The sequence below is a fragment of the Salvelinus alpinus genome, chromosome 10 (genome assembly GCF_045679555.1).
Source record: "Salvelinus alpinus chromosome 10, SLU_Salpinus.1, whole genome shotgun sequence".
In the NCBI taxonomy this organism is placed as follows: domain Eukaryota; kingdom Metazoa; phylum Chordata; class Actinopteri; order Salmoniformes; family Salmonidae; genus Salvelinus; species Salvelinus alpinus.
The window spans coordinates 59,015,290-59,033,410 of NC_092095.1; the positions used below are offsets into that span (position 1 = coordinate 59,015,290).

Here is an 18,121-nt window from a genome sequence, read left to right on the forward strand (position 1 = left end):
AAAAGAGATCAGAATAATTCTCTGTTGTTGCTGACGGTAACATACTTTTATTACATTTTGGGGTCAATAAAAAGTTAGAAAATGTGATCTAATTCAAATCTTATTATTGACATTTTTGGTCAAGCATTTATCTACAGTATAAATGACCATTTATGTATGCTACAATTCAAAGTAAAATAAGTTAATTTCAAGAACAATTGTCCATTGTTAGTTCCTCATAATTTGTCAGTTAGGACAACTACTAGGCAAATATGCTCTAAAACAGCTTCTACCAAGTGTTTTTAACTTGGATCAAATTCAAATAATGCTACTGTATGAAAAGACATGTTCAACTGGTTGGGTCAGCCACATGAACCCAGATGATTCTATTACAGCTTCCTGTTCTTGTGTACTGGGTGTTTGAAACAGAACATGTCTAAAACCACAACTTTCTGAAAGGCCACAGATACTAAAACAACAGGACCTCTTCAAATCAAATGGCCTATCTGGGGACAATATCATAGACACAGATGGTCAGATTAAGCCTTCTCCTTGAGTAAATAGGATGTTAATCTTGGTCAAATGACCGATATCTTATACATTTATATATTAATGGTAATTGAAATCAAATAAATTACATGGCATGGAAAAAAACACTTATTTCTTTACTTAAGTATTGTACCACATAATGATCTTAAAATATCTAAATAGCATTTACAATATCCATACAAATCACTCTAATAATGAGATAAAATTGCGATATCAAATCATGCAAAGGAAGTTGTTAAAAATAGATGACATTGTTACATTTACAAGAAAGACAGAGAGATACACAAAGAGAATTGCAATTGAGCCTTTCAAAACATATTGTACCGTTGCATGTTGGTTTGATGGGGTCACTTGTCTCCATGCTGACCTCGTTGAATGCAGAGCAGGTGAAGGTGTCCTGCTCTTTCAGTTGTTTCAGATCGATGATAAAGGTTGTTTTTGTTTCCCCGTTTAAAGGCTGTCCGTTCTGGCTCCACTTGAAAGTCACTCCCTCAGTGTTGGTCAAGGTACAGGTAAAGGTGACGTCCTTAGCAGAACAGGTGAATTTCACTGAGGGCTTGGAGACCTTTTCTGCAGAGAAACAAAATGTCAGTGTCTCTAAAGGAGAGGATACGGTACTTGTATGGTTGGAAAGAAAGAGGTTTACCCTTCATACACAGCCTGAAGGACTGTTCTTTGATGCTTGTCCCGTCGCTGTTGAACACCTCTGCTGTGTAAGGACCTTCGTTTGCCAACGCCAGGCCTTTGAGCTGGAGAGACCCATCATTTAAGATGTCCTCAGCCTTGCCTGGTTTGAACATTCCATTCTTTCTTTTAAATATAACGTTGCCATTGTGTTTCCAGGTTATTTCTTTCGAACTCAAGTCAGTGTATTTCAGAGGGATGGAGAAGTCAGTTCCAGGTTGGAAATAATAATCACATGAATCTGTGATAGAAGAGAAGAAAAGAGATCAGAATAATTCTCTGTTGTTGCTGACGGTAACATACTTTTATTACATTTTGGGGTCAATAAAGAGTTAAAAAATGTGATCTAATTCAAATCTTATTATTGACATTTTTGGTAAAGCATTTATCTACAGTATAAATGACCAATTATGTATGCTACATTTCAAAGTAAAATAAGTTAATTTCAAGTACAACTGTCCATTGTTAGTTCCTCATCATTTGTCAGTTAGGCCAACTACCAGGCAAATATGCTCTAAAACAGGCCCGTAAAATAAAGTGTCACAATTTATACCAAGTGTTTCTAACTTGGATCAAATTCAAATAATGCTACTGTATGAAAAGACATGTTCAACTGGTTGGGTCAGCCACATGAACCCAGATGATTCTATTACAGCTTCCTGTTCTTGTGTACTGGGTGTTTGAAACAGAACATGTCTAAAACCACAACTTTCTGAAAGGCCACAGATACTAAAACAACAGGACCTCTTCAAATCAAATGGCCTATCTGGGGACAATATCATAGACACAGATGGTCAGATTAAGCCTTCTCCTTGAGTAAATAGGATATGAATCTTGGTCAAATGACCAATATCTTATACATTTATATATCAATGGTAATTGAAATCAAATAAATTACATGGCATGGAAAAAACACTTATTTCTTTACCTAAGTATTGTAACACATAATGATCTTAAAATATCTAAATAGCATTTACAATATCCATACAAATAATTCGAATAATGAGATAAAATTGCGATATCAAATCATGCAAAGGAAGTTGTTAAAAAATAGATGACATTGTTACATTTACAAGAAAGACAGAGAGATACACAAAGAGAATTGCAATTGAGCCCTTTAAAACATACTGTACCGTTGCATGTTGGTTTGATGGGGTCACTTTTCTCCATGCTGACCTCGTTGAATGCAGAGCAGGTGAAGGTGTCCTGCTCTTTCAGTTGTTTCAGATCGATGATAAAGGTTGTTTTTGTTTCCCCATTTAAAGGCTGTCCGTTCTGGCTCCACTTGAAAGTCACTCCCTCAGTGTTGGTCAAGGTACAGGTAAAGGTGACGTCCTTAGCAGAACAGGTGAATTTCACTGAGGGCTTGGAGACCTTTTCTGGAGAGAAACAAAATGTCAGTGTCTCTAAAGGAGAGGATACGGTACTTGTATGGTTGGAAAGAAAGAGGCTTACCCTTCATACACAGCCTGAAGGACTGTTCTTTGATGCTTGTCCCGTCGCTGTTGAACATCTCTGCTTTGTAAGTACCTTCGTTTGCCAACGCCAGGCCTTTGAGCTGGAGAGACCCATCATCTAAGATGTCCTCAGTCTTGCCTGGTTTGAACATTCCATTCTTTCTTTTAAATATAACGTTGCCATTGTGTTTCCAGGTTATTTCTTTCGAACTCAATTCATTGTAATTAAGAGGGATGGTGAAGTCAGTTCCAGGTTGGAAATAATAATCGCATGAATCTGTGATAGAAGAGAAGAAAAGAGATCTGAATAATTCTCTGTTGTTGCTGACGGTAACATACTTTTATTACATTTTGGGGTCAATAAAGAGTTAGAAAATGTGATCTAATTCAAATCTTATTATTGACATTTTTGGTCAAGCATTTATCTACAGTATAAATGACCATTTATGTATGCTACATTTCAAAGTAAAATAAGTTAATTTCAAGTACAATTGTCCATTGTTAGTTCCTCATAATTTGTCAGTTAGGACAACTACTAGGCAAATATGCTCTAAAACAGCTTCTACCAAGTGTTTTTAACTTGGATCAAATTCAAATAATGCTACTGTATGAAAAGACATGTTCAACTGGTTGGGTCAGCCACATGAACCCAGATGATTCTATTACAGCTTCCTGTTCTTGTGTACTGGGTGTTTGAAACAGAACATGTCTAAAACCACAACTTTCTGAAAGGCCACAGATACTAAAACAACAGGACCTCTTCAAATCAAATGGCCTATCTGGGGACAATATCATAGACACAGATGGTCAGATTAAGCCTTCTCCTTGAGTAAATAGGATATGAATCTTGGTCAAATGACCAATATCTTATACATTTATATATTAATGGTAATTGAAATCAAATAAATTACATGGCATGGAAAAAAACACTTATTTCTTTACTTATGTATTGTAACACATAATGATCTTAAAATATCTAAATAGCATTTACAATATCCATACAAATCATTCGAATAATGAGATAAAATTGCGATATCAAATCATGCAAAGGAAGTTGTTAAAAAATAGATGACATTGTTACATTTACAAGATAAGAGACATTGTCAACGTCATTTTTCATGCCCATGTCATTGTTAATTTTCTGCCTAACATTGCTCAAATCAATTGTGATCAAATTTACAGATTCAATAGCAATCCATGAATGTGACCATCAATAGGTAAGAGTTATTTATTTACCAGATTGACCCTATTTGATGATCATTTAAATGAAAAGCATGCTATTTAAAATCAATAGACATCCTCTTCTCAAATAACTGATCCAACAATTACTCATCTTTTTTACTGTAAAAAAAAACGGACGAAACAAAACATCCTCAAAAACCAATCCACAGGCTTGGGGGGTTAGAGGGAGAGTGTCTTACCTGCTGAAAGAAAGAGAAATCCATGAAGGACAAGGAATGTCAGTGGTAATGTACAGGCCATTGTGTAGTTACGACATGTACTGTGAGAAAAATTTACAGGTTTCAGTTTAGTAGTCAGACTCTTTCCTGTGTTTGTCTCAGAAGAGGAAATTATCCAACCAGCAGGTCCTGTATGTATCTACTCCCTCAGCAGTGCAGAGATGCCATATCTTAAAATAAGCTTCAAACAAACTCTTCATCTTCTCATCAGTATCAACTCAGGCATTTTCTCAGCCACGTCCTAAACGCAACCTTTTTTAACAAAACGTTCTTATAAAATTCATGCCCAAAAAATACATTTCGTGTACATTCATTGTGTGGCATTAAATGCCACAAAACTCCATATTAGGACATTCTCATAAATTATGACGATGTAAATAAAAGAAAGAAAAAGAGGTACATTAGTTATAGAAGTTGACTTATGATACTGGTTTCAGATCAGCTTTTCCTAGCTCAACCTGTACGCTCGGTCACCGTACAAAACGGACCCTGGGTCTGTGCTTAAGCGTGGCAAGCTCATACACTGTAGTCACTTACCAATTCCAAACTGAGCCCTATATACCTGCTCGAGAGTAGATCTGAAAGGATTGGACAAATGAAAGCAATATGGCAGAACGTGTTGATACCTTTCCTTTCCTCAATCTACCAGAAGTACCCAGGGTAGGTGACTGGGCTTGAGTTGGAATAGGGACTAGGAACTACAGTTTTCATGGATTGTAGAACTATGCTGACATCTAGTGTTACTTGCATCACCTGCACTTTGGGAATTCCAATTGCCTTTTGTCAACTGGAAACAGTCAGTTTACCGGTAGTTTTAGTCAGCCTAAACTACGAGAGAATTTACACCTTGCGGGTGTGATGAGATAACTCGATCCGGTGGAATACGACGATACGAACGCTTATTTCAGCGAACGCTTCGTAAACCACGCCCCAGTGGGCAGAGCCAGGCATGTTGGACTGGTACGAATTTTAATACAAAAAAAGCCTATAATTTTACAGTCGGTCCGCCATGGTTCTGTGTAGCTAATATATTTTAGACCCATGTATTTTAGTTCATTTCGTTTGACTTAATAAGTAAAATATATTTGAGTAGTAAACAGGGAAACAACAACAAGTCCCAGACAGTTCGCAATAGAACATGTCATTGTTTATTACCTTAATTATTGGGGTCATCTAGTTACCTGGTTATACGATGAGCTCGTTGACAAAACAGACCATGGGGGGACTTTTTACACGAAGATGTATTTGTCAAAAGCCCGCGGTGGGTCTGTGTAAACTATGCGATTCTATTGGAGAAATGTTTATAGCGTTGAATGTCACCTATTCATTTACTGTTATAGTATTTTAAAGTATCAGCCATATAACAGCCAGGAAACTAATTGTACTCACTTTGATATAACTTGCTGTTTTTTCTGCCTCATTGTGGCGTTGTTTGCCTGAATTATTAGAATTTCCTGGTGATCACAACAAAACTACTTATTGTGCTCAAATAGATAGAATAGAACATTGAGTTTTCTGCCTGAGCGTGGTGCTGTGTACTGCAATTTTCTGTATTGTCTTTTAACCAGAACAAAACGTATTTTTTTTACTCAACTAGAGATTGAAATAAATGGTGTTTATTTAAAAAGATGCGCTAGGCTGACATGGTGGACTGTTTCCTCAACTTACATGGACGGTTTCCTCACGATGGTTGTTGGTTATTTACCAGGTAACAAGTAAAAACGAAACAAGGAATGAAGCCATAGACTCCTTATTTTACTCAACTAGATATTATTACTTTGAAAAGATTGGCCTGGCTGACATGACAAATACATTAACAGAGGATGATTATATTTCTGCACATCTCTTTATGTGCAATGCTGGTTGCCATGGTTAACAGAAATGCATGCAGGATATTGAATGCTACCCGAAGTGACTCAGAAAAGTAACATAAATGTCCTACAGTATCACAGCAAGGTCAAACGGGTGTGTGTGTTAGTCAGATTATCCAGTGTCCACAGAAACACTTTTGATTGTTCTCTACCCCCAGTGCATGTGGTGTACTATGGTTTTAGCCATGCTCTCACTAACCCTCATCTTTTGTCTTTGTCTCCCCTTCGGGAGGACCTGAGGCTCTAGGACCGCGACTGAGGACACCTACCTGACACCTGGACCTGCCTGGCCCAATGCCACCTGGACTCCTCTAACTGCCTCCACTGTTTTTGTCTCCTCCTCAAGTCACTGACCCCTCCCCACAAACCCAGATACTTGGATTCCATTATTTACCATGACTTCTTTATGAAAAGCCATCTGACCATAGGGTCTTGAAGTGTTAATAGTTTCTGGATCTTGTCAGAGCCTGCTGGCTATGAAAACTGCTATTGCCCTTTTCTTATTGAAATGGTGAATAAAGGAAGACAATGCTTTCATTTTCAATTAAGACAAAATGAAGACAAGGTTAGAGATTAAATTATTTTATACGGTCTGTATTTCAGGCTCGTGCGGTGGAGGAGATCTTCGTGGGCTATACTCAGCCTTGTCTCAGGGTAGTAAGTTGGTGGTCTGTTGATATCCCTCTAGTGGTGTGGGGGCTGTGCTTTGGCAAAGTGGGTGGGGTCAATGGGGTGGGGTCCTGCCCGGTTGGCCCTGTCCGGAGGTATTGTTGGACGGGGCCACAGTATCCCCGACCTCCCCGTCTCAGCTTCCAGTATCTATGCTGCAATAGTCTATGTGCCAGGGGGCTAGGGTAAGTCTGTTATATCTGGTGTAATTCTCCTGCGGCTATGGAACCCTGACGCGCTACCATGTCCCGGACCTGCTGTTTTCGACTCTCTCTCTACCACACCTGCTGTCTCGACTGACATTTACTACTGAGGTACTGACCTGTTGCACCATCTACATCCACTGTGATTATTATTTGACCCTGCTGGTCATCTATGAACGTTTGAACATCTTGAAGAAGAATCTGGCCTTAATGGCCGTACTCTTATAATCTCCACCCGGCACAGCCAGAAGAGGACTGGCCACCCCCCCGAGCCTGGTTCCTCTTTAGGTTTCTTCCTAGGTTCCTGCCTTTCTAGGGAGTTTTTTGTGGGTTTTAGCCTGTTTTTTTTAATATATATTTTTTTAAATTTTATCCCATTTTCTCCCCAATTTTCGTGGTATCCAATCGCTAGTAATTACTATCTTGTCTCATCGCTACAACTCCCGTACGGGCTCGGGAGAGACGAAGGTCGAAAGCCATGCGTCCTCCGAAGCACAACCCAACCAAGCCGCACTTCTTCTTAACACAGCGCGCCTCCAACCCAATTGTGACAGAGCCTGGGCGCGAACCCAGAGACTCTGGTGGCGCCCACTGCGATGCAGTGCTCTAGACCACTGCGCCACCCGGGAGGCCCCTTAGCCTGGGTTTTTGTATAGTACTTTAACATCGGCTGATTTAAAAAGGGCTTTATAAATACATTTGATTGATTGATATCTATTACAGCAAGTTAAATAAAGATTAGTGCAAACTGGAAAGGTGTCTTCTTTCCCTAATAATTTCCTAAGGCTGAGGTATTTTGTCAGTTATCAGTTATTCCATACCAAGGCTGAATGGTAACAACACCATACATAACTGCAATGCAACTAATTAATCTCATTAGCACATGAATGTTCAGTCTATTGAATATTCCATCAATGAAAATATCGATTTCTTGGCTGAATTAATGTTTTATTAAACCTTCAAAAGCGACACACACCTACATAATAAAGGAAGTTTATCAAATAAAGTTATTGACAGGAAAATGAATTTACTACATTAATTATAGTCACAGAACCTATGGGCCCTGGTCAAAATTTAGAACACATTGCCTCTGTTGATTGGGTTTTGCCGGGGTCTTCCGTCATTGTAAATAAGAATTTGTTCTTAACTGACTTGCCAAGTTAAAGGTTCAATAAAATAAAATTGATGAAGCCACCTGAAATCAATGGCTGCATACCAATTATCCATCCCTCTCCTCGTGGATATCCAAGCATTAGATAGGTGTAAGCATTGGCTTGAGCTACTTTACAACAATGTTAAAACCCTGAGACCAGAAGAAATGTGCAAGTCCACACTTTGGTAGAAGGACAATCGATATGCAGCCGATGTTAATGGTCACACACCTTTGAGTCATTAGTTAAATTAAAAAAAAGGGTATTCTATAAAAGGGCAAATAATTGACACAGGCTGTTGCAATAGTAGGTAAGGCAATGGATCCAGAGCTGTATAGGTTAATTATGGACTTTAAAGTCCACGGCAGATACCCGGACAATGCAACTAAAACGTAACGGTTTGTCATTACACAGAGAAATTAAACCTTTGAGATGAAGGGTAAGATTAATTGCATCCCTATGCTCAATAATATCCATAAACATGCTTTGTGTGAAAATTACCCTCGGGTGTTAAGGGAACTTATGAAATGTCTAATTTCAACAGATGGTGAACTGCATTATAAGTTCACCTGGGTCTAAGACTCTCCACACCTGGCCAAAGTGATCAGAATACCTGTGGAGGTGAATTCTATATTTGTGGACCTAATTTACTGTCCAGGGACAGAATTTACTGTCCAGGGATGTCTGCAGACAGGTGTTACTCCCACTACTATGACCACTGAAACTCTGCTTTTTAATTGTTATTCATTGAATATGAAGTGCATTTTTTACATTTAATGTGCCCTTACAGAGAATGTGGAGGCTTGACTAATGTCACATTAACATTTTCTCACGTCTTGTATGCATCTTCTCTTAAGGTACCTCAATGTCCTTACTGCCAGGGGAAAATACGTATTTTTAAACACTCCTATAACAGTAAGTCTCACTTAGCAATGTCATGTACTTGAACGGTCAGGTCAGAGGGGGACTTTGCTATGTTTCCTATGCTTCAAATTAAAAGCACCCCAGCTGCCAAGTGGTCCCCAACTGACTGGTTCTGACACTTTTACTGTTTGTTTTTTTCCCAAAACGTATGAACCATTGATTCAACACCTTTTATATGGCATTACATTTGCTAATCACTTAAACAAAAATGGCGTTTAACTGGGTGATAATAACACTTACAGCATTTAATGTACAGGTGGACATGTCTCTGGTGGATATGGAGGCCAAATGACTAAGTCAATCCTTTCTATTCAAATGTATGTTTTAAAATACTTTTTACATCAGCAGTTGTCACAACATGCTTTCAAGATACTGTACCTTGCCTTAAAACCAGTCAAATAAAGCAATGCAGAGTGAATACCTAGAAGGCAGAACTGAATGTTCTGGCCAGACTCATCTCTTCAAAGAAAACACCATTTAATCTATTTGAGCAAAATAAGTAGTAGTTGTGATCACCAGGACATCCTAATAATTCAGGTAAAGAACGCCACAGGCAGAAAAATCGACATGTTCTATCATAAAGTGAGTACAATTAGTTTCCCTGGCTGTTACATGGCTGCTACTTATAAATACCATAACAGTAAATGAATAGATGACATTCGCTGCTATAAACCCTTCTCCAATATAACCGCATAGTTTACACAGACCAACCGCGGACATTTCTCAAAATAAATCTCCCATGGTTTGTTTTGTCAAAGAGGTCATCATATTCCAAACACTGGTGGTAACTAGATGATCCCAATAATTAAGGTAGTAAACGATTGTATGTTAAATTGCGAAATGTCTGGGACTTGATCGTTGTTGTTTCCCTGTTTACTACTCAAAGATATTTTGCTTATTAAGTCAAAGACGAAATTAACTGCAATACACTGATCTCAAACATATTAGCATAATTAGGCTACACAGAACCTTGGCGGACCCACTGTAAAATGAGACGTTTCACGTATTAAAACATGTCCCGGTCCAACATGCCTAGCTCTGCCCACTGGGGCGTGGCTTACGGAGCGCTCTCTGAAATAAGCGCTCGTATCGTCGTATTCTGCCAGATCGAGTTATCACAGCGCTATTCGGATGACTTCAAACCGAAAGAAGGTAATCGTGGTCGACTACATTGATGTGAGCATGAACAAACACACGACACACCCATAATAGTCCTCAAAATAAAAAAATAATAATTTCACTTTCAAATAGATCGCACTTGCGTTCGATGGCTGCCCGCTGATCTCCTGTCCTAGAAAAATCGGTTTGTCCTTGCAATATAATGTGGCATTGGTTGCTGTTAGCCCAATTCTACACTCCGTAACTTTTGCTTACTATTCCATTTGTTTTTTTTTAGATAAATTGATTTAGTATTCTCCAACTGAATTTAGGATCACTACTAGAATGCGGTGAATTTAGCTTTAGATTCCGACTTCTCCTCAATAGCTCAACAGAACATGGCAGGATATAAATGTCATATCAGCTGACGATGGCGAACAAGTTGCACCCCTTGTTTTCGCTGTTCCGTTCTGTTTTCCCAAAAATATTTTACGTACATTTCTATGGCTGATTATCCATGTAGTCGCAGCTAAGGGACCGTCTTAAAAGCAGTAGTAGTGCGTGGATAAACCCCGCTCCCCGCAAAAAAAGCACAACCTGTGTTGTGATAATTGCTTGTTTTCTCTATAACCTGTTAATTAATCTGCCTTGCGACCGTGATATATTGGCCTAAAGGCCGAGACAGTAAGACAGTGACAGAATAAATTCAACCACACTTTTTTTTTCTTTCACAAAACCAGATAGCAACCTCTGTCCAGTGAAGTCCACAAAGCATATTGTATGTAAATCAAATCAAAAAACGTTGGTCACATAAACATATTTAGCAGATGTTATTGCCATTGTAAAAAAAAAAAAAAAGGAAATGTTTGGTCAATTTTTTGGGGAAGCCTGGCTCCCCTTGGCATCCATGAATACGCACCACTGCTTAAAGTGCAATTAAAATGTAGTGTTAACTGAAACTTAAATAGTTTTCTTTCATGTGGTTACAAAGCTCAACTGAAATACATTCAGGGACCTCTACTCTCCCATCCAATTAATTGAATATCATTATACGTAAAAAAAAAAATATATATTATAATAATAATAATATTGTTTATAACTTCAATAGCTTCCACTCAATATAACTTTCAATAATTCAACCAATTTATTGGTTCAGGGAATTCGTCTGTACAATCTACATTTTCTCAAATTGATATGACGTTAATTTCTATGGCTTATTCTGTGTAGTCACAGCTAAGGGACCGTCTTAAAAGTGCAATTGAAACCTAGTGTTAACAGAAAGACTTCAATAGATTTCTTACCACATGATTTAGAAATATTACAAATACTTATCTTATTTTTTTTACTTTGGCTGTTTCCAATTAATAACATGTTTTAATATGTTAAAAAAATACTTCCCTAAAACATAAATAGCTTCAACCCCATATCACTTGCATGAATACAACCAACTGTTATCGATTCAGGGACCTGGTCTGTACAATCTATGGAAATTACATTTGTATTTTTGAACTTTGGCTATTTTCAATTAATTTAATATCATAATATGCCAAATATACTTCCTTAAAACAGCAATAGCTTCCACCGTACATCACTTGCATGAAAACAACCAACTGTTATTGGTTCAGGGACCTCGTCTGTACAATCTACGACAATTACTTTTGTGTGTTTAGACTTTGGCTATTTTAAATGACATTTATTTAATTACATGTCAAACATACTTGCTTTCAACTTTAATAGCTTCCACACCATATCACTCGCATGAAAACAACCAATTGTTATTGGTTTAGGGACCTCTTCCCTCCCAACTACTGCAATTACTTTTTTAAAATGTTTTTACTTTGGCTATTTTAAATGAATTTTATTAAATGTAAAAAAAATACTTGCTTAACTTCAATAGCGTCCACCCCATATCACTTGCATGAATACAATCAACTGCTATTGATTGAGAGGCCATGTCTGTACGATCTACGGCAATTCCTTAAATTTTGACACCGGCAATTTTTTCTATAAATTTAAATGTACTTTACATTAAAAATACTTCCTTAAAACTTCAGGAGCTTCCACCCAATATGACATTAGTGAATACAACCAACTGGTATTACTTCAGGGACCTCTTCCCTCCAATCCACGATCCTAACTCACGTCCAGTCTTTCAGGTCTGCAGCAGCCCATGGAGCCACCCAGGCCCATTCCCAGGGGGCAACCAGACTTCTTTCCCAGGTTACCCTACGTACCTTAACATTGGAAAGCTAGCAATCCTCCAGAACTTTCCGCAATGGCCAGTGAGCTAGTACATACAGAGGCAAGTAGACCTCCCCCAGAATCTTCAGCAGCCAGTGGGCCAGAACCCCCTGACGCTAGCGGACCTCAGCCAGAACCTTTTCCAGTGGCCAGAGAGCCTGTTCCAGATCCAGTTCCTGTTTGTGGCCATTGTTGTTAAAGGAAAATAACATTACATGTGTTGCATTTATATATTCACTGTCAAAGCTATTTGGGGGTGGGTACATGAAAACCAGGGGCAGCATGTAGCCTGGGACCAGGGGTGTTGTGGGCTACATGCAGATTTGTGCTCCTTGTGTGCTGTGGAATGGCCCTGGGGCTCCAGTAGGGCTGGGCAGTCTCTGGTGTTGTAGTTATTGGAGGTGGTCCGCTCTAAAGCAGTGTCTTTCAGAGCTTTTGCAAATATCATGATTCTATTCTTGCTGGGGTGCACATGGACAATAAAGTGATGGGACTGGATGTCATGATGGCAGAGTGGAACAGACTCCTTTCCTATCTTCATGTGTTGAGTCCAGGCCCCAACGAATTGAGCCTGTTCTGAGGGCAACTGTCACGTTCTGACCTTAGTTCCTTTTTTATGTCTTTATTTTAGTTTGGTCAGGTCATGAGTTGGGGTGGGCATTCTATGTTGTTTTTTTCTATGTTTTTGTTCTGTTATATTTCTATGTGTTTGGCCTAGTATGGTTCTCAATCAGAGGCAGGTGTCAGTCGTTGTCTCTGATTGGGAGCCATATTTAGGTAGCCTGTTTTCTATTGTGTTTTGTGAGTGGTTGATTCTTGTTTCCTGTGTCTGTGTTTGCAGCATACGGGACTGTTTCGGTTGTTTGTTTGTACTTTTGTTAAGTGTTCTGTTGATTTATTAAATATCTCATTATGGACACTTACCACGCTGCACATTGGTCCGATCCTTGCTACTCCTCTTCAGACGAAGAGGAAATCAGTTACAGCAACTCAATATTAGGAAGGTGTTGTTACTGTTTTGTACACTCAGTGTGTATATATATACAGTGGGGAGAACAAGTATTTGATACACTGCCAATTTTGCAGGTTTTCCAAATTACAAAGCATGTAGATGTCTGTAATTTTTATCATAGGTACACTTCAACTGTGAGAGACGGAATCTAAAACAAAAATCCAGCAAATCCCATTGTATGATTTTTAAGTAATTAATTTGCATTTTATTGCATGACATAAGTATTTGATACATCAGAAAAGCAGAACTTAATATTTGGTACAGAAACCTTTGTTTGCAATTACAGAGATGATACGTTTCCTGTAGTTCTTGACCAGGTTTGCACACACTGCAGCAGGGATTTTGGCCCACTCCTCCATACAGACCTTCTCCAGATCCTTCAGGTTTCGGGGATGTCGCTGGGCAATACGGACTTTCAGCTCCCTCCAAAGATTTTCTATTGGGTTCAGGTCTGGAGACTGGCTAGGCCACTCCAAGACCTTGAGATGCTTCTTACAGAGCCACTCCTTAGTTGCCCTGGCTATGTGTTTCGGGTCGTTGTCATGCTGGAAGACCCAGCCACGACCCATCTTCAATGCTCTTGGAGGTTGTTGGCCAAGATCTCGCGATACATGGCCCCATCCATCCTCCCCTCAATACGGTGCAGTCGTCCTGTCCCCTTTGCAGAAAAGCATCCCCAAAGAATGATGTTTCCACCTCCATGCTTCACGGTTGGGATGGTGTTCTTGGGGTTGTACTCATCCTTCTTCTTCCTCCAAACACGGCGAGTGGAGTTAAGACCAGAAAGCTCTATTTTTGTCTCATCAGACCACATGACCTTCTCCCATTCCTCCTCTGGATCATCCAGATGGTCATTGGCAAACTTCAGACTTGCCTGGACATGCGCTGGCTTGAGCAGGGGGACCTTGCGTGCGCTGCAGGATTTTAATCCATGACGGCGTAGTGTGTTCCGTCTCTCACAGTTGAAGTGTACCTATGATAAAAAGTACAGACCTCTACATGCTTTGTAAGTAGGAAAACCTGCAAAATCGGCAGTGTGTCAAATACTTGTTCTCCCCACTGTGTGTATATATATAGACAGTTGAAGTCAGAAGTTTACATACACTTAAAACTCATTTTTCAACCACTCCACAAATTTCTTGTTAACGAGCTATAGTTTTGGACAGTCGGTTAGGACATCTACTTTGCGCATGACACAAGTAATTTGTCAGATTATTTCACTTATAATTCACTGTATCACAATTCCAGTGAGTCAGAAGTTTACATACACTTAGTTGACTGTGCCTTTAAACAGCTTAGAAAATTCCAGAAAATTATGTCATGGCATTAGAAGCTTCTGATAGGCTAAATGACATAATTTGAGTCAATTGGAGGTGTACCTGTGGATGTATTTCAAGGCCTACCTTCAAACTCAGTGCTTCTTTGCTTGTGTCACGACTTCCGCCGAAGTTCGTTCCTCTCCTTGTTCGGGCGGCGTTTGGCGGTCGATGTCGCCGGTTTTCTAGCCATCGCCGATCCACCTTTCATTTTCCATTTGTTTTGTCTTGTTTTCCCGCACACCTGGTTTACATTCCCAAATCACTTGACGTGTATATAACCCTCTGTTCCCCCCATGTCTGTGTGTGGAATTGTTTGTTGTAAGTGTTTTGTGTATTTAGACTGGTTTGCGAATGTTTTAGTGTGCATGCCATATAGGCATATGGATGAATGGCTATATGCTGTTGATTAAAAATATCTCTTACACTCAGTGGACAGGAGGAAAATTAAATGAACATAGTTATTCATTTACCTTTAAATATTTCAGTATTGCCAAGTTTTGTTACATTATAGCAGAGATTATATCAATTCTATATTCTATATATGTAATTCTGTGCGTAGTAGCCAAATATACACACAGGGAGGCGCCAAAGACCAGGTATGAGTAGGACTACAGGAAGGAATATTCCAGAAGGGGTTAGAAAAAATGCTTATTAAAGTTATTATAACATATAAACATAATACAATGTGTTTGTATACCATATGATTCCATTGCAGCTATTAAACCTAATTTTCAAGTTAAATTAAACTTTATTTTATTTTCCACCAAGAGGTAATGAATAGGGAGGAACTAAACCACATTTTACTTTCACTTTCACAGCCTCATGAAATACAATATCAGACGTAGTTTAGGCTATAAACCACATAATTGTTTAGCATATCTCATTTTAACTTACTTTTATTTATTATTTAAACAAACTCATTAGCAAATATGTCCAAACTAACGCTCATCGGATTGTGCTTCTGGCTTTATGTGGCGCAAAAGTTCGTTTCCGGAGGTAAGTTGAATCGACCCGCAGGGTCGAACGTAGGTTTAGGTCTACCTAATATTTGAAGAATGGTTTTAAACGACGTCTGTGGGTTACGTTACGGACCGCACCCTTCATTTTCCGTTTAGCTACACACAGAGCCAACTTCAGGAAGTTATCAGATGTTGAATCCTGGCCTAACCAAGGCTAAAACCAAGGCTAAAACCTACAGAAGGGTCTGCGTGATCATGGCAGGCCCGGCGTTATGAGCGAGCCTTAGGGGGGCCCATCCAAATAAAATATTGAAATATTGATCATTTATTTGACTGAGACGCACGCCGACAGAAAGACCCATCAATCTCAGATAAAGAATCCGAGCGAGCGAAACAGCGCCCCTCTGTCTCTGTATGTGTAAACAATGTATCTGATTCTGCCTGGACCAAAAGAGTATGGCATGTTATACTATTTCTGTCCAGACAGCATCAGCTCCATAGGCTAGATAGATATAGGAGGCTGGCTTCCCCTAAAGTATTTACTAGGAATGCCAAGGCAGCAGCTACTCTTCCTGAGGTCCAAACACATTAAGGCACTTACATTACACACAAAACAAAGATAAAACAGTACATCATATAACATTATTACATCACTACAATACAAAATGTATAATACCACCATACAACAATATTAGAATGCACATCTGTGTAGAGTGTGTGTGCTAACATTTGTGTGTGTCTGTACCTGTGTGTGTGTCTCTTCACGGTACCTGCTGTTCCATAAGGGGTATTTTTATCTGTTTAAAAAAATCAGATTCTACTACTTGCATCAGTTACCTGATGTGGAATAGAGTACCATGGTCATGGCTCTATGTAGTACTGTGCGCCTCCCATAGTCTGTTCTGTACTAGGGGATTGTGAAGAGACCTCTGGTGGCATGTCTTGTGGGGCATACATGGTTGTCTGAGCTGTGTACTAGTAGTTTAAACAGACAGCTCAGTGCATTCAGCTTGTCAACACTTCTTACAAAAACAAGTATTGATGAAGTCAATCTCTCCTCCACTTTGAGCCATGAGAGATTGACATGCATATCATTAATGTGGACATTTAAGGGCCAGCCGTGCTGCCCTGTTCTGAGGCAATTTTAATTTTCCAAAGTCCCTCTTTGTGGCACCTGATCACACGACTGAACAGATTGTTTTGCCACAGTTATATAATTAGTCCTGTCTAAATAAGAACATTCAAAATACTTCACCAGAGAGCATGACTTAGCCACAGAGGATCATTAAAATACTTCACCAGAGAGCAGGACTTAGCCACAGAGGATCATTAAAATACTTCACCAGAGAGCATGACTTAGCCACAGAGGATCATTAGCTTCTTTAAAAAAAATAGCTGTAGATTGTTTCAAATCACAAGTGAATTAGTGTATGCCTATTTTGGAATCCCACAATTTGGGCAGCGGGCGTGGCAATTTGTCTGGGGTGGCAGGTAGCCTAGTGGTTAGAGTGTTGGGCCAATAACCGAAAGGTTGCTGGATTGAATCCCCGAGCTGTCAAGGAAAAAATCTGTCGTTCCGCCCCTGAAAAAGGCAGTTAACCCACTGTTCCCCAGTGGGCCGTCTTTGTAAATAAGAATTTGTTCTTAACTGACTTTCCTAGTTAAATAAAGGTTAAATGTAACAAAAACATGTGATCTGATTGAGTTGTGGCTGTCAGTGAAAAGCATCTAAAATATGTGTGAAGGTAATGTGTGTATAATTTTTATGTTGCAACAAGAAGAGAAGGGGTGTGTGGCGAAGATATGGTGTGTCTCTCTCCAGAATGCACTCAGCTGTCTCGTACCAATTCTTGCCCATTCATTGTTTCATTGTGTGACTTGTTTGCCCTTTGATTGTATATTTTTTTAATCACTTCCCCATTACATATGTCATCTGTAGTCCTAGGCCTAGTTAATCCCTCGTCATTTGCTTACATTAATGACTGTTAATACTGTTAATATACTATTCTCAGAGTGGAAACGTTGTTTGCAGAATTCAGAACCTGCTACACTTTTGAGAAACAAGTTCTGGTTTATTTCATAACCATTATGAGTTTTGTTAATCTGGGTTGGGTTAAATGCAGAAGATACATTTCAGTAGAATAAATTCAGTTGTACAACTGACTAGGTACCCCCTTTCCTTTCCCTTTAAATGGGGTATTGATCAAGATCAAAAGTCAAAAGGGGAAAAAATTCAAACAATGTAACAATGAATGTGCAAGAATTGTCGGGAGACTGTGGGCTTATTCAGGACAGATTTTGGCGAGAGTGAGCCCTCTCGCTAAGCTTGTTCCTCTCTGCTGAAACTAGCGAGCGAAACAGCGCCCCTCTGTCTTACTATATGTAGCCCATGTATCTGATACTGTCTGTCCAGAAAAAGTATGACATGCCTTACTCCTTTTGTCCAGACAGCATCAGATACATGATCTACACATACAGAAACAGAGGTGCGCTGTTTCGCTCGCTCTGACGCTTTGTCTGAGATTGATGATCCTTTCTGTCGGCG

At 39.2% G+C, this 18,121-nt stretch overlaps 2 protein-coding genes across 5 annotated transcripts in view; one reads left to right on the forward strand and one right to left on the reverse strand.

Annotated features, from left to right (window-relative positions):
- The window catches only part of LOC139532420 (hemicentin-2-like), a 231,613-nt gene that overhangs the window by 15,825 nt on the left and 197,667 nt on the right, over nucleotides 1-18,121 (reverse strand). For both annotated transcript variants that reach the window (XM_071329974.1, XM_071329973.1), the window contains exons 8-11: nucleotides 2,668-2,946; nucleotides 2,346-2,591; nucleotides 1,175-1,453; nucleotides 853-1,098 (exon numbers count right to left, since the gene is read on the reverse strand). In XM_071329974.1, coding sequence (XP_071186075.1) covers nucleotides 853-1,098; nucleotides 1,175-1,453; nucleotides 2,346-2,591; nucleotides 2,668-2,946 — 1,050 coding nt within the window. The remainder of the gene's footprint in view (nucleotides 1-852; nucleotides 1,099-1,174; nucleotides 1,454-2,345; nucleotides 2,592-2,667; nucleotides 2,947-18,121) is intronic.
- Nucleotides 15,387-18,121, forward strand: part of LOC139532429 (SLAM family member 7-like) — an 89,776-nt gene continuing 87,041 nt past the window's right edge. The window contains exon 1 of one of the 3 annotated variants that reach the window (XM_071330003.1): nucleotides 15,387-15,613. In XM_071330003.1, the coding sequence (XP_071186104.1) occupies nucleotides 15,547-15,613 (67 nt within the window). In that variant the 5' untranslated portion in view covers nucleotides 15,387-15,546. The remainder of the gene's footprint in view (nucleotides 15,614-18,121) is intronic. The other 2 variants (XM_071329996.1, XM_071330001.1) reach the window with 2 other exon arrangements.